This window comes from Pogona vitticeps, chromosome 6 (genome assembly GCF_051106095.1).
Source record: "Pogona vitticeps strain Pit_001003342236 chromosome 6, PviZW2.1, whole genome shotgun sequence".
Lineage (NCBI taxonomy): Eukaryota > Metazoa > Chordata > Lepidosauria > Squamata > Agamidae > Pogona > Pogona vitticeps.
In genome coordinates, this window is record NC_135788.1 from 106,766,695 (window position 1) to 106,794,602 (window position 27,908).

General features: G+C 42.7%; 2 protein-coding genes, 1 long non-coding RNA gene and 2 other non-coding genes across 9 annotated transcripts; 1 reads left to right on the forward strand and 4 right to left on the reverse strand.

Annotated features, from left to right (window-relative positions):
• Positions 1–174: 174 nt before the first annotated feature.
• On the reverse strand, positions 175–11,951 carry LOC110078524 (integrin alpha-M). Its single transcript, XM_020792810.3, has 7 exons — positions 6,201–11,951; positions 5,256–5,333; positions 4,338–4,465; positions 3,215–3,360; positions 2,841–2,994; positions 1,539–1,689; positions 175–567 (listed from the first exon to the last, which is right to left on the reverse strand). Exons 1-7 carry the CDS (start codon positions 6,250–6,252, stop codon positions 386–388), a joined length of 891 nt encoding a protein of 296 aa, XP_020648469.3. The 5' UTR covers positions 6,253–11,951; the 3' UTR covers positions 175–385.
• ACP4 (acid phosphatase 4) lies at positions 9,063–23,092 on the forward strand. Its single transcript, XM_073004546.2, has 11 exons — positions 9,063–9,152; positions 10,848–10,943; positions 11,713–11,799; positions 13,835–13,972; positions 14,686–14,784; positions 16,656–16,751; positions 16,856–16,988; positions 18,603–18,685; positions 20,105–20,211; positions 21,103–21,272; positions 21,363–23,092. Exons 1-11 carry the CDS (start codon positions 9,063–9,065, stop codon positions 21,488–21,490), a joined length of 1,227 nt encoding a protein of 408 aa, XP_072860647.2. The 3' UTR covers positions 21,491–23,092.
• Positions 22,623–27,692, reverse strand: LOC140708493 (uncharacterized). 5 transcript variants are annotated; one of them, XR_012088708.2, is made up of 4 exons: positions 26,395–27,692; positions 25,919–25,993; positions 24,899–25,004; positions 22,623–23,447 (listed from the first exon to the last, which is right to left on the reverse strand). It is a non-coding gene; the product is annotated as an uncharacterized LOC140708493 (long non-coding RNA). The 5 variants fall into 5 exon arrangements; XR_012088707.2 differs by having other exon boundaries at positions 25,919–25,996; positions 26,395–26,479; XR_012088705.2 differs by having other exon boundaries at positions 26,351–26,475.
• LOC140701573 (small nucleolar RNA SNORD88) lies at positions 24,713–24,802 on the reverse strand. The gene has a single exon (XR_012080464.2). It is a non-coding gene; the product is annotated as a small nucleolar RNA SNORD88 (small nucleolar RNA).
• LOC140701571 (small nucleolar RNA SNORD88) lies at positions 25,486–25,574 on the reverse strand. The gene has a single exon (XR_012080462.1). It is a non-coding gene; the product is annotated as a small nucleolar RNA SNORD88 (small nucleolar RNA).
• Positions 27,693–27,908: the final 216 nt, after the last annotated feature.

Genomic DNA, 27,908 nt, shown 5'->3' on the forward strand with positions numbered 1-27,908 from the left:
GAACATAGTGAGGCTTCCTTTTGATTAAAAATGCACAGGATAGCACTGCATTACTCTTCTGTGAATGAGACAATTCATCTTCTTGTTGGCCAGCCAAATATCAAGGTAACAAATTTCCAGCAGGCCACTGGTCATTGCTGTGGAGATGATAAAAGAAAGCCACACACATGCAGCTGGTGAGCATATGGATTTATTGGCATCCTATAAGAATCCAGATTAAGTCATTTATTTATTTATTTACTTAATTCCTGTGCTGGCCAACTAGCAAATGCTTTCAGCATGCGTCTCTGTGCCTGGAGCTGGCGTTCCTTCTTAGCTTTTTGTGTTTTCTCCCCCACTGCTCGCTTGCGGCTTGAGACAAGATGGCCTCCATCCAGCAACCAGCTCAGGAGAAGAGGGAATCACGCCCACATTTCCCTTGCTTGGCTGCCAGCAAATCCAACTTGGTTTTGACCTGATCCAAGCCAGTCAGTACTTGCTCCAGTTTCTGAAGCACCTGAGGATCAGAGTGGGAGCTGCAGGTGTCGGGTGACAGGGAGCCACTTGCTGGCTGTGGAAGGGATTGACCTGAAGGACACAAAATAGATTTTCCCATGATGTCATTGTTTATGCTTGATGCATGCAAAATCAGAAACACCAGGAAATGGGAAGCTCTGTGTTATAATACCAGACATTGGGCAAGGCTCTTGACACATAAAACCATAGGTTTGCACCATCTCTGCTTGGGAGAAGAAGTACTGTTTATTTGACTTTCTGCCAGTCATCTAGCTATTAAAGGTACAGAAGTCCTGCTAAGGAAGAAAAAGGAGAGGAGCAACTGGTGACATGTTCCTCTTCACTGCTTATATGGATTCTCTTTCTCTCCCTTGCAGAGGGTCTACTTGCACAATCAATAGTGCAACTCAGCAAATCTGCTTTCCTTCAAATTCTGTGAGTTGTGATATTCATATTGCTGATCCTTTTTGGATCAAACCCCAGATCCATCTGCTAATTGGTTTATCAAATCAACAACTGAATGCTTCCAGAAAATGCACAAGGAGAATGTAGAGGCAGTAGCCATACTGTGATGTTTCCCCTGTTCTTGCCCCAACAGCAAATGGACATTCCATTTAAACTTTCATGGTTAATAGAGTTCAGCAGACTTTTCTTCCATTAATTTGTTATTCCTGTTTTGAACCAGGTGGAAAATGGTGGCCAATTCCACAATATGCAAATGAATCACTATGGTGAAAATAAACCAGGGTGTGTGTGTGAAACTCCAGGATAGGCCAATGAATTCTGACAGGGCTTAATAGCTGTGGAATACTGACTTTAAAAAAAGTGGAAATTGAGATGGAAAGGGGATTGGAAATGAGTATACTGGACAAAAATGAATAGAATAGAGTCCCCTGGAGAAAGGCAGAGCTTGGTGGCACACTAAACAGAATCATTTCGCCTTGTATGAATTTGGATTGCAGAATATAACATAACTCTTTGCAGAAACATCATCAGCATCATTATCATCTGCTGCTGTTCATATTTTCCCCAAATCCTCATACCTCGGGTGGCACAAATCTTCTCTTTCAGCTCGGCCTGGATGTTCCTGAGTTCCGAGAAGTGTCTCACAACAATGACATGGTGTGGGGTAGGGTGTGAGGCCATGGCATGGAGCTCCTGTTGGGCAGTTTTTCTTATAAACCCCAAACCAGCCTTACATGGGAAAACAAAGACAGTGAGAGGTCAATGCACTGTGACATTTTTTTTAGGGCTCAGAGGGTGCAATGGTAACAGACAAGCCAGTGGGATTCACTGAAGCTAAGGCCTACCCCCAGTAACATGATGGTGGAGAACATGGACTTCCCATGGCCCAGAATGCATTGCCTCTAACCCACAACAGGAAAGAAAACAGCGATCAGCATGTAACACTCCTGTCTCCCCCATATTGTAGGTGGACTGTCTTCAAGTGTATAACCTTGAATGGCACCATGCACAGGAGTTTGAAGGAAACTGGGAATGGCCCTCAGGACCACATTTAGGTTCTAGCTAAAATTCTAAATTCCACTCTGGATTCTTGCCCCAAGGAAGCGTCTGATGTGTGGGTATGAAATCATGAATTCCCTATCTGCCTCTTCTAAAACACAGAGGACTATCTTTTGAGTGTGTTCAGCTTGAGACCTGAAATTTGAGGTCTGTTTTGGTGTAGGAGTCCAAGGACAGCAGGGCCCCCATATCCACAGGATCTGTATCCATGGATTCACTTCCTGCTTTGTCTGTTGACATGGCCTCCAGGTTCACAAATCAAGGCCTTCAGCTTTTTCTGGACAATGAGGATCACCTCTGCTCATTAAACCTTGCTCTTACTAATCTCCTTTTTATGCATCACTGAAGATTCTGTACATGTTTCATACAATTTTCATCTACTCATCAGTAGCTTACTGCCTCTGAATTTGGGGGCTGAGCAAAGGCCTTTCTATTTACTGTACCCTAGTTTTCATATTTTCACCAGCATTCAGTTTTAACCATTACTGATCACCTCAGGCTCCTCTTTCAGTCTGATGCCTGTTTTTAGTTTTGCGTCTACATTTCATATTTTGTTGCTTTAATTCTGCACTATAAACTATCCTGAGAGCTGAGCTGAAAGATGTGTGTGTGTCATACAAGAAAGTCAATTCCAACCTCTGGCAGCCAGTGTCAACTTCAGTGAGTTTCCATGGCCGAGCGGGGAGATTTGAGCCAAGGTCTCTTGCGTTCTAGTACAACACTCTATGTGCTACACCATGCTGGCCCTATCCTGTCTTGAAAGGGAGACATCAACATGAGCAATTAAATAAAATAACACACGCAAGTGTCATTGTCCTCACCCCAATTGCAAAGCGCGTTATCATAGCTCTGTTGGCCTCCTCGGTAACCTCTGCATAGTCCAGCGGGTCTCCAATTTTCTCCCCATCTGTCACCACCACAAGGAACCGCTTGGCTGTGTTGCGTGCCCCTTTTTGTGTGGTGAAAAGCTCTCTTCTGAAACGAGTAGAAAAAGAGAACCGTTGCGAGAAAAGGCAAGCCGAGTCGTACAGTTGCCCACCCACCTTTCTTTTCTCGTGTATTTCTTGCACCAAACTAGAAGTTCAAGAGCTTTCCAAATAACTCCATCTCAGTGTTGGCACAAGCACCTGTTGAATGTCTGCTCCATAAGAAAAAGATGAGGAAATCTAGGGTGGCGGGGAAAGGAGATACTCACACAGCCTTCCTGATTGCAGTGGCTGTATATGAGGAGCCACGCAGGTGAGCGACGTCTCTGAGCAGGCGGTCAGGATCCCGATTTTGACTAAAGTGTCTAAAGTCAAAATGCTCACGGAATTGGTTAGAGAACTGCAGGAGAGAGAACTGAGAAAGACAGAAAGAGATTAATGGGGAAAGCAGCTTCTGTGAACATCAATGATATTTGTACTTTTTAAATTTTTCTGCTTGTACAAGAGATACCAAGATAGAGGAAGAAACCTGCTTCTTAACTTCTGCAAGCCAGATACCAATTGTCTGGACTAATTTCTTGGTACCTTAGACATTCAGTTATCTGATTTCTATTCATAATAGTATGAAATCCAAAGAACGCTCCTTAATGGTGCTATTTGTTTTAAACCTGCCTTTCTCCTTAAGATGGACCTAAGGTGACTTAAATCATTAAAAGACAATATATAAAGCTCAAAACAGTAAACATAAAAATACTTTAAAGGATCAAACAAATATCATACTAAAAGACCATAAACAAAAGCAACACCAAAATAGATTCAAAGCAAGAAGGTGCAACTGCCCATTTAAAATTCTTGTCATTAAGGGAAAGCTTGGCTGAAGAGAAAGGTCTTTACTTGCTTGCGGAAGGACATCAAAGATGGGGACATTCTGTGGCCTTTAGATATGTAAGAATCTCAGTGCTTTGAGTGCTAAGATTAAAAAAGCCACATCTTTCTCTCTGCCTTCTGTGTTGCCTCTAAATCAGCTTCTAAGCTTTGGTGCATAATCTTGTTCTAATAGTTTTAGAATACCAAGCACAAAAGGGTTTTATGGTGAGATGGGTAGCCCTGAACACAGAACCGCTTTCTAGAAATGTCTATCCCATTCAAGAATATGGAGATCAACCTTGTGAAGTTACATCATACCTAAACCCCCTATTGCTGGAGCAAGGAAGAGTTCCTTATGAAGGAAGAGATATCCCACCCTCAGGATGAACAGAAGATTCAGATATCATTCTGGAATAGGGAGGCTGGTGATGTCATTTTCTTTTGCTTACCCCAAGCAACAAAATGTTTTGGGCCAGCTATGCTCGGAAACTAGCGATGAGAGGTGAGATCATGTCTGTTACTGACCTGTGTGTTGTCAGGGAAGCTTTTCATGACAAATGCAAGAAATATTTTCATCTGCATGAATTCTGAGGGTGTCAGGCTGCTTGAACCATCAATAAGGAAGACAATGTCTCTTTCATCATTGGGACATGCTGGATGGGCAAGAAGGAGGCAGAACAGAGCAGCTTGATCAGAAGCAAAGCTATAATTTTCCGTTCATGAGACTGCTCCGGTCATCAATATTTAAAATTTGAATTTATTTGTGTGTGTGTATGTTTTAAGTAATAGCGTTCCGTGTCTAGTCTTGCCGGCCACGTGACCACGGAAACTGTCTTTGGACAAAAATGCTCACTCTATGGCTTGGAAAACGGAGATGAGCACCACGCCCTAGAGTCGAACACGACTGGACTAAATATCAAGGGCAACCTATACCTTTACATATGGTTTAAATAATCTTAAAACTCAGCCAGAAATCCATATAGTGTTATAATTTATTTGGAAGTTGGCACAGGTCCTGTAATTTTAACAGTTTTACGACAAATAGAAGCTCAACTGATTCTTCATGTTTGCTTATTTATATTTATATCCCTCCTCTTTGTCATGGTCAAATGTAGGACACTCATTCTTTTTCAATGAGTTTAAAGTAGCATACACTTTTTTAAAAAAATCACCTGCTTTTTATTCTCACAACAACCCTGTGAGATAAGTTGGAATTATACAGTGACCTTGATGGATGAATGAAGATTTGAACCTCAGACTGTTAAATCTAGTTTGACACTCCAACCACAACACCATCCCAGTTCTTGTAAGACTCTCACAGAATTGCTGTATTAGTCTTTGAGTTATATTAAGACCTCTTCATCTAAGGTTTTCTGACTCAGGTAATAGCAATAACATTTCCCATATTTCTTGCCCACAGATTCCTACATAGGTCTTACTTACATTCTTTGTCCTGGTTTATCCGGGGTGGCTGCCCTGGATCTAATGCATCAGAAAGATCAAATATATCATCAGCAGATTCTGTGAAATAAGAAAACAGGGTGAAACAATGTCAAAAATATCTACAGAATAGTATGAGTGGGGGTATAAACATTCTGAGAATTTTGAAGCTTTACATTTTGGACCATATCTGAAAAATCCCAAATAGCAGTCATGCTGGCGGGAGGAAATTCAGGAGCTATAGCCCAGCGAAGGAATATTTCTAATTTCTGAGCATTCTATGTGCAAGGATAGGAATTATTTATATTATTATTTATTTATTTATTGGACTTATATACCGCCCCATAGCGCTACAAGCACTCTCCGGGCGGTTTACAATTTAATTATACAGGCTACACATTGCCCCCCCAGCAAGCTGGGTACTCATTTTACCGACCTCGGAAGGATGGAAGGCTGAGTCAACCTTGAGCCGGCTACCTGGGATTTGAACCCCAGGTCGTGAGCACAGTTTTAGCTGCAGTACAGCGTTTTAACCACTGCGCCACGAGGCTCATTAGAATTAGACACGTGATATTCATATTCGTGATCCAGGGGGATATGAATAGGAATATCCTATGTCTAATCAGAAACAGTAAAGTATTTTATAGCATAGATAAGTGAATTAAATAGAACTGGAGGGAAATCCTATAAAATGCCCCAAAAATGTCTTTAAAAGCCCTTCCAAAATAACCTTTGAAATAGAAGATATTACTCCTCGTGCCAACAGAATACATTTAGTCCTCTAATTTTGTTATTTCATTACACTTTTGTTATTCCAGCAAGTAATTAGTTACCAGTAACTATTACTTGTAGCGTGTTGATGCCAAATATTAGTAGCAGCAGTCTACCGGTAACAAAACACATAGTTTGTTGCCAGGGGAAAAGGGAGGTTATAGGGTATATACTGACCTGTAGCTCCAAGGAAAAGAAGGGTAACTATGAGGACTTCAAAAGGTCCCATGGTTGTGTCCGAATGGCTACATATCAAGGTTTCAGCCCCTTCCCTTTCTGAGAGTTGGCACTGATGCAAGAGGGCAAAGATTCCGGGCCAGGAGGGCACTGACCTGGAGAGGCCACCTGATTGGAGACTAAAGCCACAACTTCACTTTCCTGGCAATAGCAGCTGCTCACATACACAAATATTTGCACCACTAAGTTACCTTTTATACGTAAAACTAGGAGTAGGAATAAAGGTGCTTCCAAAATTCCTAATGTGCTGGAATAATTTAGTTGGTCTAGGGTAGTAAACACTTTGATTTTCAGTGACCTTATTCCCAAGATTTGTTTTAACGCATGGATGGACAACTTGTGATCTTCCAGATGTCATCATTCCTACCCAAAATTTACTAACATTGCCGTAACATACAAGTTGGATTATATGGAGCCAATGCCAAATAAAACTGATTAGCCTTAAAGGTGTCCCAAGACACGTTGTTTTGCTGCAACAGAATAAGAGTGTGAATACACTGCAATTTAACTTGTGGCTTGTGTTGACTTAGTTAAAACCAAAGGGTTTACTGATGACTATGCAACATAAAGGTGAGCAGAGAGAAGCCAAGTCTTTTTCCATGGAAATTCATTTCTTTTGTTTGGCAAGAAGGGGGTGATTTATTCTGAACTGATTCAGCTGGAATTGCTTTTCTCCATTTTCTGGCACATGCAATTGTATGTCTCAAGCCAAAGGGGCAGTTATGGGCATAGCCTACGTTGAGATTGCTATTGATGGCAGTGTTACATCAGGATCATTCTCTTTAAATGAACGCCTGCTGTCTTCCCTCCTCTGAACAATTTTTCTATTTTTTTAAAAATTATGCTTGCCAAATTTAGTGCTGCATCAGATAAGTGCTATGTCACTTCCATAAAAAGTAAATTTAAAAAATGAGTATGAAGGGAAGAGGTGGGGAAGAGGATGGGATCAATAGGGTGGGACTGTGTTCCTGATAGAAACTGACCCCAAGTACAGTGTGGACTCTTTCAACAGGATAATTAATTGCATTGGAAAAGACAACTACACCAGAGAAAACCAGCAGGAGCACAAATTAAACACATTGAAACAAACTGGGAATTCCTCTCTGTATAGTTATATCCTAACATGGCCATCTACTTTTAAAAAGGTTGGTTTCAGATAGATATGTGTCCAGTTTTCTTCCCCCTACACCAAAGCATTCTCCCCTGACACTTCACATCCTGGAGATCTGATGAAAACAAAAGGAAGAAGAGAATGAAGACAACTCTTGACATAAAAGAGGCGGCTTTGAGCTCACAAGAGTTTTTTTAAAAATGAACGATTAAAGAACAAAACCGCTGCTCTGTTTAATAACTACCCTTTTGTCTTCTGAGACATTATGGCCACGAAAGAATATGCTATTGTTCACATGGTGGGGTGTGCAAGTTTGCTACCCTCGATGAGAGCTTTTTAAGAGTACCCGCAAGATAAATATTTTGGCTCTTTGCTTGATGATGTTTTAATGAATCCAGACCATTAAGGTATCTTCTGTTAACTGAAAAGCAGCCAAGGACGACTTTGGACTTAATTTAAAAAAAGAAAATTTAAAAGCACATCCAGTGTTTGCAAAAGCCAAACCCCATGTCCACTGTAAAGTATGTAAACAATTCATCTGTAGCCCTACAATTACAAGAGTGAAGAGTAGGAAAACAGGTACTTTTAAAAAATATTATTATTATTACTATACTGTAATATATAAACTGGATTAAGACAGATTTGATTCCAGCTTTCTTCCACCTGCACTGAAACCTTCTGCCATAAAACTTCACATCCTGGAATTCTGATATAAACGAAGGAGACAATAAACTCTGATATAAACAACAGCAAGGTTTATTGCCTAGTCAGACGACTCCTTATGCAACCGAGCCTGAACGCATTTGTTTTATTGATCTATCAGGTCTGTGGCAGGAAGGCAGAGCTTGAGCATCTACTTTTTGAACAAAAGCCCCCTGAAACCCTTCATATGGCTGGGAGAAGTAGTCCCCAAAAGTAAATTTTCTCAGCATCAGAATCTAGCATGGTTTTCAACAAAGCAACTCCGTCAAGCATCCTGAATATGAGCTAAACACATTGCTGTCTGTGGAGGATAAAGGACCTGATGAATTTCTGCCTCTTGTACAGCCATTTACAAACACTGCAGTTTAGGCATTTTAAAAGATGGTGAAACAGAACCATTGATGGCTGATATGCAACCGGTTTGTGGTGTGAATGAGGAGAGACCACAAAGTAAACTTTTTGTCAAGTAATGATGAATCTCGTTTGACATTCTCTGCCTCCCCCACAGCTCCTGCGCCTGTGATGGCTTCACATTAAACAGAAATCCATCCATGCTCCCCACCTGTGCACCTCTGTGCTAGCAAATCTTTACCTGCTGAATTTCTGCCAGACACATGACTGACCAAAGTGTACAAACTGGGTATAAACATCACAACCAGTTACCACATGCTCAACCTTGTCTCTGCAGACTGAACATGGAAGACGTAGTGTCTTGTTTGGAAATTGTAAACACATGGAATGGCTTGCTCCTCTCTTCGGAAACTAGTAGTTTTAAGCGGGACTGTCAGGTGCAGTGTAAAGAAAACATATTTCATGGTTAGAATGGACACCTCCCTGCACACTTGTGGTGCTGTCAGTTAAAACTGGTGTGTCAGCAGAGAACCGCGAGTGATAATTACCAGGTCTGAGGATAAGTGCCTATAAAACAGCAAAATCCACCCTTCCTCTTTTAAACTACCATGTCTGGGTGGTGGAACCTGCTCTATACCATGAGACTCTCTGCATCTCTGATCATCATCCTCCAGGCTATTCTGCCTCTTATAGCGGAACAAGAAAGAAGGCTGCGCTTCGTTATACTGGTACATGGAAGGGGGTGATGCTGATGATAACTTGGATGCCTCAGATCTCTGGGGAAGACCGCAGGCTTAGCCGCGCCTCGCAGAAAAAATGGTGGGGAACCAGGGTCCCTTGAATTCTTTGGAAGGGATCTTGGGTCTACTATATGACAGAAGGAGGAGATTAGTATCAACACTTTTGGATTATTTGCAACAGAGCGAAGGTCAAATATATTCAGCTTCAACCAGTGAGTTGCATATAACAAAAACTAGTGGGCTTGGAGAAAAAAAGATTAGATTGCAAAGGTTCTTTAGAAGGTGGTACAATATATCTCTGTTTTCTCTGAGCATAAAGACACATCAAAGAGAGAGAAAGAGCGTGCGCGCGCACACACACACACTTGCGGGCACACACACATACACACACACTGGCTTTATTAAATAGACAAATTTAATTAATTAATTATGTGCCATTGAGTTGATTTTGACATGCAGCAACTCTTTCCAAGGGTTTGCGAGGTATAGACTCCTAAAAAATTGTTTACCACTCCCTTCTTCTGGGGATGATCTGGGGCTCTGTAGTGTGCCAAAACCGACACAGACTGGCTCTTCTCCTCAAGACACAGTGGAGAATCAGACTCTCGACTCTGCAGCCACTTATCTACTGAGCCATCCCAGCCAGTTAGTTAACTAGACAAACTTCTTGTCAAGATCACAGACAATAATTCCTCTGCTTTGTCTGTCTTTGTCCCTCAACAGTTTACATTAAACTACATATTACCAGCAGCTTCAGAAAGACTAGGGACAGTCTTTGTTCACTGTTGTTAAAGGAATAGTTATTTAAAAGTATGCCTTATTTCTACTGTGATTTTTCTATCTCGTTCTCTCTTGCTTGCTTTCTATAATGCAATAGATTAAAAGAGGAATGTTCTGAACGTATGTGGTGTATATCCTGATTCCTGATGCAGCAACAAGAAAAAAGAAAACATGAAATACAGAAAGGGTGCTTCCAGATAGCTTTTTATTATTCAATCAGCTTCTCTCATTGAAAGAAGTGTTGGAGGCTTCTTCCACTAGCAGTTAGAAAGTGCTATGCAGTTACCTTTTTTCCTGAATAGATTAACAAGATTAACATTAACAGTGTTGTGTGTGCTCCTGTAAAATCCTTCTTCTTGAAACCACCAGAGGCTTAGACAATGTCAGCTCCCATTCATCATTTACATTTGCTTTCCCACCATTTTTTCCTGTCTTTTTTCTTCTCATTCAGTAACCCAGTAGGGAGAGAAAAACAGAATGGCTGCACAATGCCCTTTCACTGGTAGTGTTGGAAAATGTCCATTTGGAAGCACTCTGAGAACTGGAGAGAAAAAACATAAAGAAGGGGAAAGAGGAGCTTGCTCTAGATAGCAAAGGAAAAATAATATGAAAAATTAAATGATAATCAGCCCTGTTCTATGGATTAGGTTTGAAGAACAGTCTTATGTCTAGAAAGATTCCTGGCGTGCTTCCAGATAAATGCTACCATTTAAAATATATGATTATAGTTATTCTGTTTTATACCTTCCTCAGAGGTTTTCTGGAAAGCAAAAAGATGAGAGAAGGGGGTTGGGAAAGGGAGGATTATAAAGTAAGGAGTATGTCATAAAACCGTTATCTGGCAGAAATGTTGGACTCATGGGTTAGAACTAAAGGGAAACCCTAATCATGCTTCCTTCTTAGGTGTATCGTCATGGTGATCGCTCCCCTCTTGGCACCTACCCCACAGATCCCCACAAATCAGAAGCCTGGCCACAAGGTTTCCATCAGCTCACTGAGGTAAGGGTTTGAGCAAAGAAAGGATGGAAATGTTTTCATTCACACGTGTGTGTGTGTGTGCGTGCGTGCACGCGCGCGCGAGAGAGAGCTTTTTGCTAGAGCAAAGGGGCCCAACTCTTTGTGTGTAAAAAGGTAAAGGTAAAGGTTCCCCTTGACAATTTTTTGTCCAGTCGTGTTCGACTCTAGGGGGCGGTGCTCATCCCCATTTCCAAGCCATAGAGCCAGCGTTTTGTCTGAAGACAATCTTCCGTGGTCACATGGCCAGTGCGACTTTAGACGCAGAACGCTGTTACCTTCCCACCAAGGTGGTCCCTATTTATCTACTTGCATTTGCATGCTTTCAAACCGCTAGGTTGGCGGGAGCTGGGACAAAGCAACGGGAGCTCACTCCATTGCGTGGATTCGATCTTATGACTGCTTGGTCTTCTGACCCTGCAGCACAGGCTTCTGCGGTTTAGCCCGCAGCGCCACCATGTCCCCTTTGTGTGTAAGTGGGAATATTATTAATAATACTTATGTGCCATCAAGTCAATTCAGACCTTCTCCAGGGTTTTTCTGGGAAGAGAATGCACAGAAGTGTTTTACCATTCTGTTCTTCTGGGGGCATCCTGGGATGGTACAGCTTGCCCAAGGCCACACAGGCTGACTCTTCTCCCAGGAGGCACAGGGGGGGGGTGGAATCAAACTCTCTACTTCTGGCTTCACAGCCAGATAACTAAACCACTGTCCTTTGTCATTTTTTGAGCTATCTCCTTTCCTTCTCTTGCAGGTAGGTATTTTGCAACAGAAGGTGCTGGGACGGTTCCTGAGGAAGAGATATAATGGATTTTTGAGTCCTTCCTACAAGCCACAGGAGGTAAATATCTGTTTGTTAAATCTCTCTTAAAAACAGGAGCATCCTGAAGAGAGCATCTCTTGATAACAACACACCACACACTCGCATTATTTTCCAGGGCAGCAAGCAATATGAATACCATAATACAAATAAAATATAAATAACCAAAAAGGAAAAACAGTGGAAAATCTGCAACATGAAAAAAATTGCATCTAAGCTGGTAAAATTAGTTCTTCTCAACTTTTTTAATAGCAAGAAAAGAAATCCCAAGTAAATGTAAAGAAATTGGAAGATAAAAACATATTTGTCTGACACTCACATGACATGGGTTTAGGCATCATGCAAGCATGCATCCTGCTGAGAGTGCGCAAAAGATGAGGAGCTACAGTACTACTGAAAATTCTCTCTCTCTCTCTCTCTCTCTCTCTCTCACACACACACACACACACACACACACACACACACACACACACACACACACACACACACACACACACACACACACACACACACACACACACACACACAGAGAGAGAGAGAGAGAGAGAGAGAGAGAGAGAGAGAGAGAGAGAGCGAGAGAGAGAGCTCTAAGCTATACATCAGAAAACGGGCATTTCAAAAGAGCATTTCTTGAAAATGACAAAGGGCTGAACAGTTACAGGAGAAGTTACAGGTAGTGCTTCCATAATCCATAGATGTGAAGACAAGCACATCCCTGTGCTTAGTACATCGCTGTACTGTATTTCATTTCCAAGATCAAGAGAAAATACAATGTTTGCGCTTTCCACTGTAGTGCTGACTGGCTTTGAACCCTCCCTGTTCTATTGTTAAGGCCAGCATTGACCTTACCATTATACAGTACAGAAAAAGGACCTTGTCACAGGGAGTATAATTGGGGGACAGTGACTGCAGCAGTTCGAAAAGCTGTTACTTCTAATATTCTTGTTTCTTTCTTTCTTTCTGCAGCTTGCCCTGAGCCCCCTAACCTAGTCTGCTCCTCTCAGTTTCTCTCTTTGGCAGTCAGTAATGAGATGATTCAAAGGCCAGGCCAGTACATAGTAGGAGATAACACTGACTCAGGCAGCAAAGTGTCTCTGCCCATCCTTGTGTGCTGCTGCTGTTTATGGTTAGCCATCAAGGCAAAGTGAAGCGGAGAAGAGAAGCTTTCTTGTAGACCAGTGGTTCCCAACCTTAGGTACCCAGATGTTCTTGGATTACAGAAATCCTGGTCTGCACAGCAAGTGGTGAAGGCCTCTGGGAGTTTTAGTCCAAGAACATCTAGAGACCCAAGATTCGGAATCCCTACTATAAAGGTTCTTGCACAACCAGATCTGTCGGGTGAAATTCTGAGGAGAGGTCCACCAACACCTGTTTCTTGACATTCAGAGACTATGGAAGTCAGAACAGTGGAGGCAGGGATGAAGATCAAAAATGAATGAGGACCTTAGTTGTCTCAAGGAACTTGACACACAGGATTCTAGCAATAGCCCTTCAAAACCAAATCAGCCAAATTCATAATTTCCCATCGCTGTCCTAGGCATCACCTGTTCATGAAGGAATAGAGATTATGTTTCTAATTCCTCCTCCTTAGCAAACTACGGGAGGAGACACCTTGAGCCTTTGCTTGCCAGGCCGGAAATACCAATAGGCAAGCTTGATGCTCTCTCACGTCCTGTCCCATTTTACCCACAGTTTCTTGCTGGGACAATCAATTGAATTCTCCCCAAAATGTTAACCTTGGGCCCACAAAAGTTTACAAACCCTTCTGAGTGGGAGCAGGGGTGGACAGAACAAGATGGCCAAAGACATTTTGTTGCCTGAGGTAAAGGACATGAAGTGCTCCCTCCCATTGGCTGGTGTTTGAAATTTTTCGTCAGTGGTGACAGGATTCTCCATTGCAGCTCTGGCGATACAGAGCAGGCCATGTGGCCCATGGCTCTTGCCTCCAATATGTTACTCTCACCTCAGGGCACCTGCGCCATGAAGTAACTTTCTTACTTTGCCTAATGTTAGGGCCAGCCCTGAGTAAAGGTTTACATTGTTATGCCCTTTTCAGATATACGTTCGCAGCACTGACTATGACCGTACCATAATGAGTGCCCAAGCTAATCTGATGGGACTTTATCCAAACTCAGATCCACAAACCGGTTGGAGTCCCATTCCTGTCCACACAGTGCCTGTTAAGTATGACAAGGTAAGTAAATGGAAAACAGAAATCTAGGACCTTTCCTCAACAGAATTCCCATCCTCACGATTTATAGAGCTGTTTTTCGATTATAACGATCATGATGATCCCTATGTTCTATATTGTTTGGATGGTATTGATGTTGTTAGTTCACAACCCCCAAACAGGATCTGGTGCCAGAAATAATTAAATTAAATGGATGAGAAGTTTCCTAGTCCCCTCTTTTAGGTTCCAAGGCTCCCTAGAATTCTCCTTTGTCCCGGGGAAGCCTTTGGGAGCCTGTAAGGGGAGATTTTAATAGTCAAATATTTCCACTGCCAGTGGACCTAATGCCACTAGTGGTAATTCTTGACTGTTAAAGGCTCTTCCCTCCCTCCAATGGGTCACAAAGGCTTACCCAGGGCAAAGGGGAGCGCTGGGAAGTTTCAGAACCTAATGGGGGCTGGATAGGAATATTTCAATTCGTTCCAATTATTTCCAGCACTAGACCTGATTTACACAAAGGTAACATTACACAACAGGATTTTGCCCAGAGTCAATGTGTAGCTGGAAAGCCACATGTTTCCCCATAGCCAATGAGGAAAATAACTTTAAGCAGAGGACAATCCTCTGTAAAGTAGACCCCATGGCCACAGTCTCTAGTTATTAGGATTGGGAGATACAGGTGCCATCATTTCTCCTAAAGTCTGAGGTTGCTTGTCTTTCCCAATTGTGCCTTACAGCTGCTGAAGCCACCAACGCGAACCTGTTTACGATACCAACAGCTAATGGAAGAAACGGTTAATTTGCCAAGCTATCAGGCTAAAATGGAAACCTGGAAGGTACGAGAGAGGGGAGATGCAAAAGTAATGGGAAAATAAACATGCTTTCTATTAAAGGCAAGGGTCTTTCCCATCAACTCCATTAAAATGTATTTCTGGAAAAGGGACCATGGGCATCACCAGTCAGACTTGCTGCCAGTTATAATTAAATCATACATCAATTTGAGAGGAAACCGCCTCATTCATTGACGGCCCAGTCCCAGGATGCAGCTGCACCACAAGTCTACAGCAGTTTTATACCACTTTGATCCTCATGGTTTTCCGCAAATACTTTTGGAAATTGCTATTTGATGAGATTGGATATTGTGTAAGGAGGTACTTAGTGCCCCCTGCCAGCTGGTGTTCCTAGGATTCTCCACATAAAATACATTACAACTGCTGTATAGGGTGTGACTACTCAATGACAAGTGGAGCTGGAGGAGACTCGAGAGTCCCTTGGACTGCAAGGAGAACAAACCTATCCATTTTGAAGGAAATCAACACTGAGTGCTCACTGGAAGGACAGATCCTGAAGCTGAGGATCCAATACTTTGGCCATCTCATGAGAAGAGAAGACTCCATGGAAAAGACCCTGATGTTGGGAAAGTGCGAAGGCAAGAGGAGAAGGGGACGACAGAGGATGAGATGGCTGGACAGTGTCATCAAAGCTACCAACATGAATTTGAACCAACTCTGGGAGGCAGTGGAGGACAGGAGGGCCTGGCGTGCTCTGGTCCATGGGGTCACGAAGGGTCGGACACAACTAAATGACTAAACAACAACTTAAACCAAACTGCTTGTAGTTCTACTTACAGTCCTGCAGGTGGCACTGTTCAAAGAACTGTATTAATAGGCAATAAGATGGCTTTTTCCTGTTTCAGCTGCCAGCTTCCAACACCCGGCTTTGCCTTGTTAAGCTGTAAAGTAAAATAAAAGGAGTGTTGCTCAAGAGTAAAAATTATAAAAAGATTTTGGAAGAGAGGCTTTGTTGGGCAGAGTGTGTGCATATGCACACTCTCATAGCTTAAGGAGGTGAAAAAGGAGGGGGAAGGTGGGAGGACACTTTGAGTGTGCATTCACACACACCTTGTCTTCTCTTTCTGCATTGATTCAAGTGAACACATGCTTGAATTGATCTGAAAAGATTCAAAAATTTAAAAAATGGAAAGTTCCCTGATGGACAGGAAGAGCTACAGTTTGTGGGGTGGGGATTCCAGGCAGATTTGCATTTCCCGTTATGTTGTACGATCAAGGGGGGGGGGAAATGCAAATCAGCCCATCCCAAAACCAATAGTATTTTCCACAGTTTTTGTCAGATGGTCACTGGCTAGGAAAGCTCATTGTGGCATAAACCGGCGCTGGTCATATAAGTCTGGATGTGACCTTCATACCATCCTGCTTCATGCATTCACCAAATGAGCCTGACCAAATATTTGTTCAACATACTTGTAAAAGCTTCCACTACCTGGGAAATTCCCAGGCTAGGGCTGTAATGGATCAGAGCATTAACATTTAAAGGACATCTACATCTATAGGTCAGACTACTAGAGAGTTTTAGGCAAAGGACAATATCTCTTGGCTATACAGTAATCATGTTAATCCCCCCCCCCCCCCCGAAAGCACACACTTTCTCTTTGTTTTGGGGTAAAACTGTGCTTTTGCCTTTTTTCATGGAGTGGAGGGTTCATGCTCATGCCTCAGAGCAGAGTGGGTGGGAGACCCTGCCGCTTGCCGCAGGAACTATGCAGAAGTGAACGAGGGGTGGGGGTGGGGGGGCTAGCAACCATATTTTTCCTACATCATTTTTCCTATGTACATTTTCATGGCATCCTTTCTATGTAAGGTATTGAAACCAGCAAAACTTTCTTCAGCCAATTCCTACCCTTCCACAGGGTTTCATAACAGAGATGGCCAACTGTACAGGACTTCAACCTGAACAGATGACCCTGAGGGCCCTTTGGAAGGTGCAAGACTCTCTCTTCTGCCAGGTAGGAATACTTTGACATGTCTTTAATGGTTGGCTTGTGGGCATGAGTTGTTAAAAAAAAAGAGCAATGTTTTCAAGCTCTGCTTTTCTCTGTGACTCTTGCAGAAAATGCATAACTTGACCTTGCCCAGCTGGGCCACACCGCAGGTCTTGAAGACGCTTTCAGAGATAGAAGCATTTAATGTTGACGCTCATGTGGGAATGCACAGCAGGCAGGAGAAGGCCCGGTTGACGGGAGGTATGTTTTCATCATTCATTGTTTAACCATAGCCTTTACAATAGGAGGATAAACACTGTAACAGCACATTATAAAGGAATCACATGGTAATTAGAATATACTGATCAGAAGAGCAGTGTGATTTAGTAGCAAAAAGGGCTGGGCTAGAATTAGGAAGACCAAGTCCCTACTCAGTCAAGACGTTTATTTGATGACTTGACTTACTCCCCACCTCTCAAATTAGAGCTAGTCCTATCAATAGGCTGAGTGAAGCAGCTTGCCTGAGGCAGCAAATGACGAAGATGGTGGTTGCTGTTTTGTCTGTTATTCCTTATCCTCTTGATGATTTCCCTCCCTTGGAAGAGAAAGTAGGGCAGCTCCCACAACCTACATTTATCCCCTAAAATGGTTCTCAGGTGTAATACAGAATGCTGTCCTATTGTTATCCTATATGGGGGAAGCTGCCATTTTGTCCTCCACTTCAGTCAGCAAAAGGATCTTTTTGGCTGGCTCTGTTTAACCTCATTTATTTCACAGGTTACCATAAGGATACAGGCAAAATGAAAGGCAGCCCAAAGTTACTTAGAAGGGCAAAATTTTCATGTGCAAACCAACAGCGTTAAAGCACAGCAGTTCCATCAGACTGACTAGGCAAATTTACAATTTCACAGGCCTTGAGTAAATAATGCTATTGTAAGGTAAAGGTAAAGGTTCCCCTTGACAATTTTTGTCCAGTCTTGTTCGACTCTAGGGGGCGGTGCTCATCCCCGTTTCCAAGCCATAGAGCCAGTGTTTTGTCCGAAGACAATCTTCCGTGGTCACATGGCCAGTGCGACTTAAGACACGGAACGCTGTTACCTTCCCACAGAGGTGGTCCATATTTATCTACTTGTATTTGCATGCTTTTGAACCGCTAGGTTGGCGGGAGCTGGGACAAGCGACAGGCGCTCACTCAGTCGCGTGGATTCGATCTTACAACTGCTTGGTCTTCTGATCCTGCAGCACGGGCTTCTGCAGTTTAGCCCACAGTGCCACCACGTCCCTGCTATTGTAGGTGACAGTTGCTTTTTGACCTGAAAATAAGAAACCAACCTTAATGAAATCTGAAAGCAAAAGGGTATATCCAACTTCCTGATGGATAGAATTAAAGCGGGAAAGTGTGAAGGCAGGAGGAGAAGGGGACAAGAGGATGAGATGGTTGGACAGTGTCACTGAAGTGACCAACATGAATTTGACCCAACTCCGGGAGGCAGTGGAAGACAGGAGGGCCTGATGTGCTCTGGTCCATGGGGTCACAAAGTCGGACACAACTAAACAACAACAACAGCACATGTAGACACACATGCAAATAGACAGGAATCATGGCATAATGTCACTGCCTTTGGGGAATATCTAGTTTGATGGCACCTCCATGTGGCAGAATTGGATATTTAACATGCTGGAGGAAATCTTGGGACTGAGTGGATTGATGTGACTTGTCCAGCATTACCTCCCATGTTTCTTTTTCCAGCCTGCATGTGGCATCCCCTTCCATCTGCCCCTTATTTGTAGGTCAACAAGCATTATGTCTGCCTACCCATCAGTAGTGTTTTTACAGATCTGAGTACACTGTGTATCTTTTTTCTCTTTCTCCAGGATTGTTACTGGGTGCTATCCTGAGCAACTTCTCCAAAACAGTGTGTCGAGATCTACCTCTGAAGATGATTATGTATTCCGCTGTTAGTCTTTCTCTAGTTTAAAATGTCACAGGAGAAAATGTGGGTGGTCTCAGGATCTGTCTGCTGAGAACATGATTTTATATATTTGTTTATAAGTACAAAATTATCTTCAAGGTACTATTTAGCCCCCCCCCCAAATAATTCCCAGGCAACTTAAAATTTTAAAACATTAATATTGCACATAGAAAAATTATGAGCAAGGGGGGGAATGAAGATAATACACTTACAATACTCCACAAAGCTATGGATAATAATTTAACAGACTTGCTAGAATTATATAGCAAGTTAATTTGCCTTCCCTACTGAGTGCAGAGCTTGAAAAATGTTAGTTTCGTGCACTACAATGTCTAGAATCATCCAGCCAGCATGGCCACTGTACTCCAGAACAGACGCCTTCTCCAGCTCTACTGTAGTTGCTTTGGTCAGGATACAACCACAGATAAGGCTCTGTCCCATGTTAATGTCAACCTTGTATCTTGCTATCAGGCACACAAAAGAATCTTTGAAACAGATCTGGGCATGTTTAGCCTAGAGAAAACAAGACCGAGGGGAGATGTGATAGCACTTTTCAAATACGTGAAAGGCTGTCATACAGAGAGGAAGGCCAGGATCTGTTGTTCACCCTCCCACAGTGCAGGACGCGCAACAATGGGCTCAAGTGACAGGAAGTCAGATTTTGGTTGAACATCAGGAAAAACTGCCTGTTAGAGCAGTACAACAATGGAACCATTGTTGGGAGGTAGTAAATGCTCCAATGCTGGATGTATTCAAGAGAAATTTGGACAACCACCTGGCAGATACCTTTTGATTTGCACTCCTGCACTGAACAAGGGGTTGGATTCGATGGCCTTATACGTCCCTTCCAACTTCATTATTCTATGATACTATGATCTTAAACTATGGCCCAGACTCATAAAGGAGAGGGTCATCTTTCAGATACTTTGCCTCCATGCTGTCGGCTTTAGGGGGGAAACCAAGTATCTTGGCTTCCCAACCATCCAGACAGCATTAGTTGCTTCCCTTCAAGCAGCTGTAGTTTTTGATGGTTCAAAAAATTATACGACTTTGGATGACATTTATAGCAAACATGGTTTTGAATTAGAGGGACAGTAATATTACTGGTCCTCTGGTGAAAGAATAGAACTATTACTTAATTCAGTTAGGTAATTTTATATTCTAAATGTCATGGTCTTATGTTTAACTCCTCAAATGGCAATGTGTAGTACCTGTACTAACTTCAAAATGTGCTACACTCACCTCTCCTCCAAGATCTTGCCCACAGGTTACTACCGAGTAAATTCAATGTACCAAACATTGTTAAATTCTGAGAATGATATGTGGAGTGTGATGAAGAAGCGTTTATATGGTATAATGCAAAGTTAGCATGACACCTTGTCTGAGCTGTTTCTCCCCGTTCAGCATGACAGCACCTTAATTGCTCTTCAAGGAGCCCTGGGCATTTATAATGGTCACCCACCACCATATGCTGCCTGTCATGGATTTGAATTCTACCAAGAAACCAATAAGTAAGTTGGTTTATGGAGGGGAGGTGTATTTTGTTTTGCTGGCAACTGAACTTGTCAAATACCATTCTTGACCACATAGAAATATAGACAAAGCCACGTTGACATGCACTAGGAAAAAAATAATACCAGACAATGCAAAGAATGCAGTCCTAACTCAAAGGCATGCTGTAGATCAGAATTAGGCACAAGAAATGGCTGCAGGAGGAGCAGCATTACTCCAGATCTTCCAATCCAGGGACATAGCCACAGTGTTGGCAGGAAAATGAAGGTTCAGTGCTGCTTCAGCTGGCCGATGTCACTTTAGCTGTTTCTTGGCCAGTTAAGATTGCACATTTTTGTAACAGCTCACCCAACATGAGACTAAGGAAAAAGTTTTGCAGGGTCCCCCCCCCCCGAATGGAAGGGTGTGTATAACACCAGATTAAAAGAAGCAGAAAGTGCACTGATTTTCCAAGGTAGCATGCAACTCTGTACCTTCTCATGCCCAGCAGGATTACTACAAAATATGTACAGTGGACATTTTGCACAGACCACAGAATTCTGAGTGTTTGCTTATAGTACAGATTTTACACAGGGCCTGCCTATGTCAATTTTGTGGTTTAGTTAACCTCTTTTACTTTACAATCTGCATGTTATTTACAGCACACCTTTTCTGGGTTAGCCAGTGAACCAGTTTCTCATTCAAAGACCAGTACCTGTATTGTTGCAGCTGGCTGTCTTATTGAGTTGTCAGCATATTACTGTATATGATGAGTGAAAGTATCCTAATAGCTGTGGGGTCAGAAGGTGCTGAGGGTGAAGCATCACTTTCTTGAGCAATTATATAGTGTTGGGGGTAAAAAGCTGGCCCAAAATATCTCCCATTGAGATCCTTGTTTTCTCTTTCTCCAGCTCCTTCACTGTTGCCATGTTTTACCGGAATACTAGTGATCAGCAACCCCACACACTAACCTTACCTGGATGTCCTACACATTGCCCATTACCACTCTTCACCAAACTCACTCGTGCAGTTGTTCCACAGGACTGGGATGCGGAATGCCAAAACCCTCAGAACCGCACAGGTAACGAGAGCTCACACACTCACACAGTGACCCTAGTGCTGAAGGTTGAGTGAATTCCCATTTTTATCTGCCCTTCCCATTGTTTTGCAGGGCACACCGTTACAGCTCTGGCTGTGGCTGTAGGTCTCCTGAGTGTGGCTTTAATTGGCTTGGGTATCTTGCACTGGAGAAAGCGACGGGAAGATGGACCAATGGCAATGAACAACTGCCTTCACTAGAACACAAGACAGGCAACAGTTGCTGAGCATTCAGAGAAAGTGCAGCCCAATAGGCTGGAGTCCGGACCAACTTTCCCCCATAGCCCCTTTATCAAGCCTGGAGTCAAATGGTTTCAGTTCAGGAGCATTGCTGATATTAATGCTCGAGGCAAGTTTAGTGTCCCAAATTAGTAGGAAAAATGGTCTAAAAAATCAAAATGGAAAGTATTGAAATGCCATCATTTGATGTCTATGGTATAGTCCTGCAAGCAGTTTATAAATTCACCTGCAAGCAACATTCCTTCTAAGCTGTGTGGCTGCATAGCACTAGATTAGGGCCTTGCAGCCGAGATAGAGTTGCCACCCATTTGCTTCTGGTCGCAGTCAGAACCCCACGGAACATTGCCGGCATGCCATGCCTATGAGATCCCCAAGGACAGGTGAGAGCACTCTTCTACAGGTCCTTTGGCTTTAAAAAGAATTCTTAAGAACTGCAATTCCAGGACCATTTGCTTTTTCTATTAGTGAGGACTCTTCTTATAATACATTTTGTACCACTTTCACCAACTCAAGTTTCTAGTCCTCTCACTGGAAGCAAAAAACTTGAAAATACTTGGACTGCAAGTAATGGCTTAGAAATAAGAGTGTAGGGCAGAAAGATGAACTTAGGCTGAACTGTATCATTAATTCCTAATTTATGCATGGCAGTGACTTAAATTCTTTTTCTTATACTGACAAGGAATAATGTTTGTTTTGGTATTTTTTGGGGGTTTTTTGGTTTATTTTTTGGTATAAAAATTATTCAATGAAGAAGTTACGCTTATTGCACCATAACTTACTTACATCAAATAAAGAGGGGGTTTACAGTGTAGGGGAAGGGAATGCCTTGGAGAGGCAAGAATATACTACTAATTTTTTAAGATGATATTTGCATGACAATTAACTGCCTTCATTATCCCACAATGTTGTGGGCACAAGGGCACTGGAAAACTGTCTCCCCAAATCCAAGACTATTGTTCCTTAACCCAGTGTTTCATCACTCCTATATTTCCATTCCCAAAGGATGTCAATCCTGGTGTCCATCTAATTTCATGCCCCACAAAGGTTTATATTTGAAAAGCTTAAACAGAGTTATGCAAGACAAAAGTGCTGGTTTTTAGCGTAATATTTTATTTGGAATATTTAGTACTTCACAGAATGTAAACACAACTCACCTAAAACAACAACACCTCAAACACTTATGGCACATTTAAGGCTATCACATTTATTTTGGTGGAAGCTTTTGCAAACACAATCCACCTCTTCACAGTAACTCAGAAAAGCCCGCATTAGAATAGATCTGGCAGTCTTAAAGACTGCCACAAAGTCTTTTTTACACAGGTAGAAGGTAACACTATGTCCAGATTGGCAACCCAAGCTTGTTCTCTCTGCACCCCCTTTTAAAGGAATAAGCAAATACTTTTTACAGACCTCCTTGCTGTCCCCCATCTAGTGGGCTATTGCTAAAAGTCTATCCATTCCCAGCCAGGAGGATTTTTCCCCCAAGCCATATTGCTGTAATCCACGTCAGCACCACAAAATGGCGTACTTTCTGGGCACGCTTTATCCTTTCCATTACTTTGCAGCAAGGCTGCTTCCTCTAAATGTAAGAGATCTGAGGTCTATTGAAGAAATGCCTTCCCCTTCAGTCCTAGGAGCTTTTCCACCCATACCCAAGATCTCCTTGTCCTCCTGGAACTTGAGTCAAGGCAGCACATTTGCTTCATGTACATACTTACCTGAAGAAATAAAGACTACCCGTACAGAAGAGAAACGTTTAACCAGTAGGAAGCAATGCAGAATAAAAACCCCTCCTTCAAAAGCTGTGTTGTGTACCAAGAAAGCCTTCTGACATTAAATGTTGGGAGAGAGAAAAAACCACAAACCCGTCGATTTGAGTAGGTCTGCTGCTGTCGCCAAGACATGGCCGGCTGTTTCACTGCGGATGAATGGAAAGAAACATGCAGAAGCATCATAGCACCTCACTACTGAAGGTAAATTATCATAAACAGATACAAATATACCCCCCCCAAAAAACCCACTACAGACATTTGTTCAGAAAATGCTCCACTTACTGAGACCTTGAAACAGTTCTCCCAAAACCTCCTCTGCATCATGACTATTTTAATATATTTATATGGTATTCTAAAACTGTAAATTGTTGTAATTTTAGCTATAGTGACCTTGGGTCCCCTGTGGGGAGAAAGTACGTACACATACACACACACACACACACACACACACACACACACACAGAGTGACTTGGGTCAGGGTGTGTGTGTGAGATTCTGAGTTGTAATCATTGTTACTTTTCAACAATTTTTTAAAAATACAACTCACAGAATCCCCCAGACGTAGTGGTCTACTACTTGCCAGGAGATCTTGGAAATTTTACTCCAAAACCCAGGCTCAGTCAAGTGAAGGGGAGCAGCTGGCTGTACTGATCAAGATCAGGCATTTGATTCCCCATAGTGCCTTAAAGCACTGGTTCTTAACCTTTGTTACTCAGATGTTTTTGGACTGCAACTCCCAGAAGCCTTCACCATCAGCTCTGCTGGCTGAGGTTTCAGGGAGTTGCAGTTCAAAAACACCTGAGTAACAAAGGTTAAGAACCACTGCCTTAAAGGACAACAGCGAGCATGTGTGCCCTTGGACAAGCTAGATGGTCCCTGAACACCCTCAGAAAAAGGAAATAGTAAATCATTTCTGATCACTATCTACATAGAGTCAGTGCAAGCCAGAATCAACTCTTCAGCACATAATTATAAATTACTGAAATGTAATACCCTTGCTGCAGTTTTGCACCATTATGAATACTCTTTTTTTTACAAGACAAATGATAGGGTTTCAGTGCTGGGAGCCTATAGGTACATCTCACCCCTTAAATCAGGGGTGGGCAATTTCTATAAGGGGCCACATGAAAAATCTGAACTGTGTTCGGGGGCCGAACCAACTTTACTTAAATAAAATGAAACAGTGATGTTATGATTGTTTTTATTTTAAGCTTGTTAATCTTCACAAATACTAAAGAGGTTTTTGCGGTACGTTAAACATAAGCAACTGATTAAGTTTAGACAAAAAGCTATAAATGTTTTTGATGTCCGGCGGGCTGGACAGGAGCAGCTTGCGGGCCGTATGTGGCCCTCGGGCCGCCCAGGTCTGCCTTAAATACACAAGGCGCACAGCGATGTAAATACTCCTAGAGAACCCCTCAGTCTCCTGGAGTGTCAAGTCACCAGAAGGCACCAAAATCATCACAGTGATCGGAGCCCAGTGCTGACATCATTGGGGTATCCCCTGTTCCCCTATCACAGAACATCATATCCCCTTCTCAATATTTCACACTGAACCTGCTGTATCACTTGGATAACAATGCCAAAAACCCCTCACCTTGCTCAGAAAGCAGATGTTCAGGATGGTAGCCGCGTTCACTCTGATGGGCAGATTTTCACCCTGGGAATCACATCAGAGCCATGTACTCTAATGCTGGAGTCATCTATTAGTAATGAAGATACCTTCATTAGAAACAGAAATTCATAAGGCTGATCTTTCTACGTAAACATTTGATCTGCAAAACTATGTCATACACATCAAACAGAGGTGGACAAGTATCCACAGACGAATGTAAGAAAGGGATTTAGGAAAGCCCACTACCTTTTTGAAAATAATCAGAATTCAACTGCACTGGCAGGAGGAGGTAAGTTTTCCTTCTCCCAGACCTGTTCAGTCACAGCCCTTCCCTCTGCAGCTGGTAAGTCTGTCAGATCTATGCATGTCTGTTCAAGTCGTACAAATGCAGAGATTCAGTCACAGGCACTGCACATCTCCCATCAAAGGCAATGATAAGAGGACCTACTCCTTAATTATTTGAATTGATAAGAGAATGCTAGCATTCCCTATCCATAGTTCCCTATACAGGATACACTACAAACCAGAATCTGATCTTCAATTTCAACCTCCCAGGTTGGGCAGGGATGCTGCTCCTCAGTCCCCCATGTGTCAAAGGCATGGAGTGCACTGTCATCATCATAGCAATCTGTGCCCAGTGCTAACATCATTGGAGCATCCCTGCTACCATGTCTCTTGTTACAGGAACAATACTTTCACTTACACCCTATACAACTAAATGCATCCTTACTGCCACAGAGGAAAGGAATGCAAGAGTTTATTTGATTACAACATAAAACCACACTTACCAAAGGTTCCCCTGCACAATGCAAAGTATTCAAAATCATATTCTTCTGCACTGGCTTGGTCTATTAAACCCCACATGAAGGGCATGCCTAGTCCTGGGAGCACCAAGTGCACATTGCAGTGGACCACTGGCTTTACTTTTCTATCTTAAACAATTTTACATTGAAGAGAATCTACCAAGCCTGAACAAGTTTAAAAGCAGACAAACTCACTCACCCAGCAAAAAGAGATCGCAGGACTACCGAATACCTTGCACGGACGTTCCATTTCAAGGAGATAGAAGTGTCCTTACTGCTAAAGGAAAGACAAAGGTAATTAGTAAAATATGATATTAGATCCTCCTTGTTGGAACTTCTATGCCAATAGCTCGCCTTGCTCTCCCCCACTGCCACCCTTACATTATTCATTTATATCCCGTACCTTTCCAATAAAAAGCTCTCTAGCAACACAAAGTCACACCTCCCCCGAGTCCTCACAACAACACTGTGACAGAAAATTATGTAAGGGATTGTGAGTCGCTCACGACTCTCTGGGGATTCACACTCCGCCCTATTAGGTAAAGCGTATCCATTTGAATATTTTTAATGCACCACTAAAAAAGCCATTAAGAATAGGAAATTCACACCTCAAGTTAAAACAGACCCCCACCTTATACTGCCTCTCCACCCGTGGTTATTTCCCCAATAACCTACCCACGCGTCGCCGCCATTTGAAACAGAACGAAAACCTTCCACGCGGCCCTTTTATAGTTACGTAGCCCCGCCCCGGTACCGGAAGGAACGCTCCCCCTCCCCTCGCGCGTGCGCACAGGGGCATAGTTGGGAAAGCACGCGCTTTTTGCTAAGCATAAGAGAGCGGGTGCGCCCAAAGAGCGGGAAGGGAGGTAGCGTTTTAGCGTAGCCCATTTTCTTATGTTATAATATAGAGGCTTGGCTTCAGATAGGTTGGTGGTGTATATAAGTAGGGCAGGACTTAGCCTTTACCCAGTGTGCTGTTGTGGATGGAGTCAGAAGTGCTGGCTCCGAATCCGAAAAACTCAAGAGGTTTCCTAGGAACCTTTTGAGGAGAGATAGGAAACAGCGTTAAATATCATCCCACTGACCTTGAAAGACCTGTTTTCTGACTCCATGGCAAATCACTCACTCAGCCAAAGAAACAATGGCTAAAATCCAGGAAGGTAAAGTTAGGCTGTGTAAGTCTGCTAATGTCATCATCTGCTGTGTGAGTGTTACTTGGGTAATTAAAAAAATTCTGTCACTCCTCAATACTGTAGTTCCTGGGATCCTGGAGAAGCCTTTGAAGATAGCAGGGCTAGGACTGGTGTTTTTCCAAGGTTTAAGTCTCTCCTACCATCCCTCTCTCCCCTGATGATTCCCAAGGATCAGAGGGATCTTTGAAGGAGGGATAAGAACACTTTAATTACCAAAATATGGTTGCATCTGAGGGCATAATCAGACTTAATAATATGGCGTGATTTTATGTTACTGGATTTCAGCTAGTGTCACATGGAAATATTCATTCATTCATTCTATTTTTACTCCGCCCATCTAGATTTGGGAATCTACTCTGGGCAGCTTACAGAATATAAAGATAAAAACAGCATTCAAATAACTTTTGTTAATAAAAGCAATAAAGATCAATAAAGAAAACAAGATCCAAGATGGTATAAGGAAGCTGTGTAATGGGAGGGGGGAAGGCCTGCCAAAAGAATTAAGTCTTCAACTTGTTTTTTAAAATTCCCAGCAAGGGTGCCAATCGAATCACTGGGGATAAGGTGTTCCAAAGATAAGGGGCCACTGCTGAGAAGACCGTGTTTCTTGTTCTCTCCTTCTGGGCCTCTCTTGGGGTTAAGCTTTTCAGCCACCCAGCCTGGCTAGATGGAGTGATAACAAGCAGAGTTAGGTAGGGACAGGCATGCACAGGTCCCCTGCCAGGTATAGAGGCCCTAAACTGTTTAGGGTTTTATATGTAAGCATTAGTTACTAATGATTAGTACTTTGAAATCAATGTAGAAACAAATGGGTAATCTGTGTAAGGCTGTCTAAGTAGGAAAAATATGCTGGTATCTTTTCATTCTAGTTAATAGTCTGGCAGCCATGTTCTACACCAGTGGTCCCCAACCTTGGGCCTCCTGATGTTCTTGGACTTCAACTGCCAGAAATCCTGGATAGCAGAGGTGGTGGTGGTAAAGGCTTTTGGGAATTGT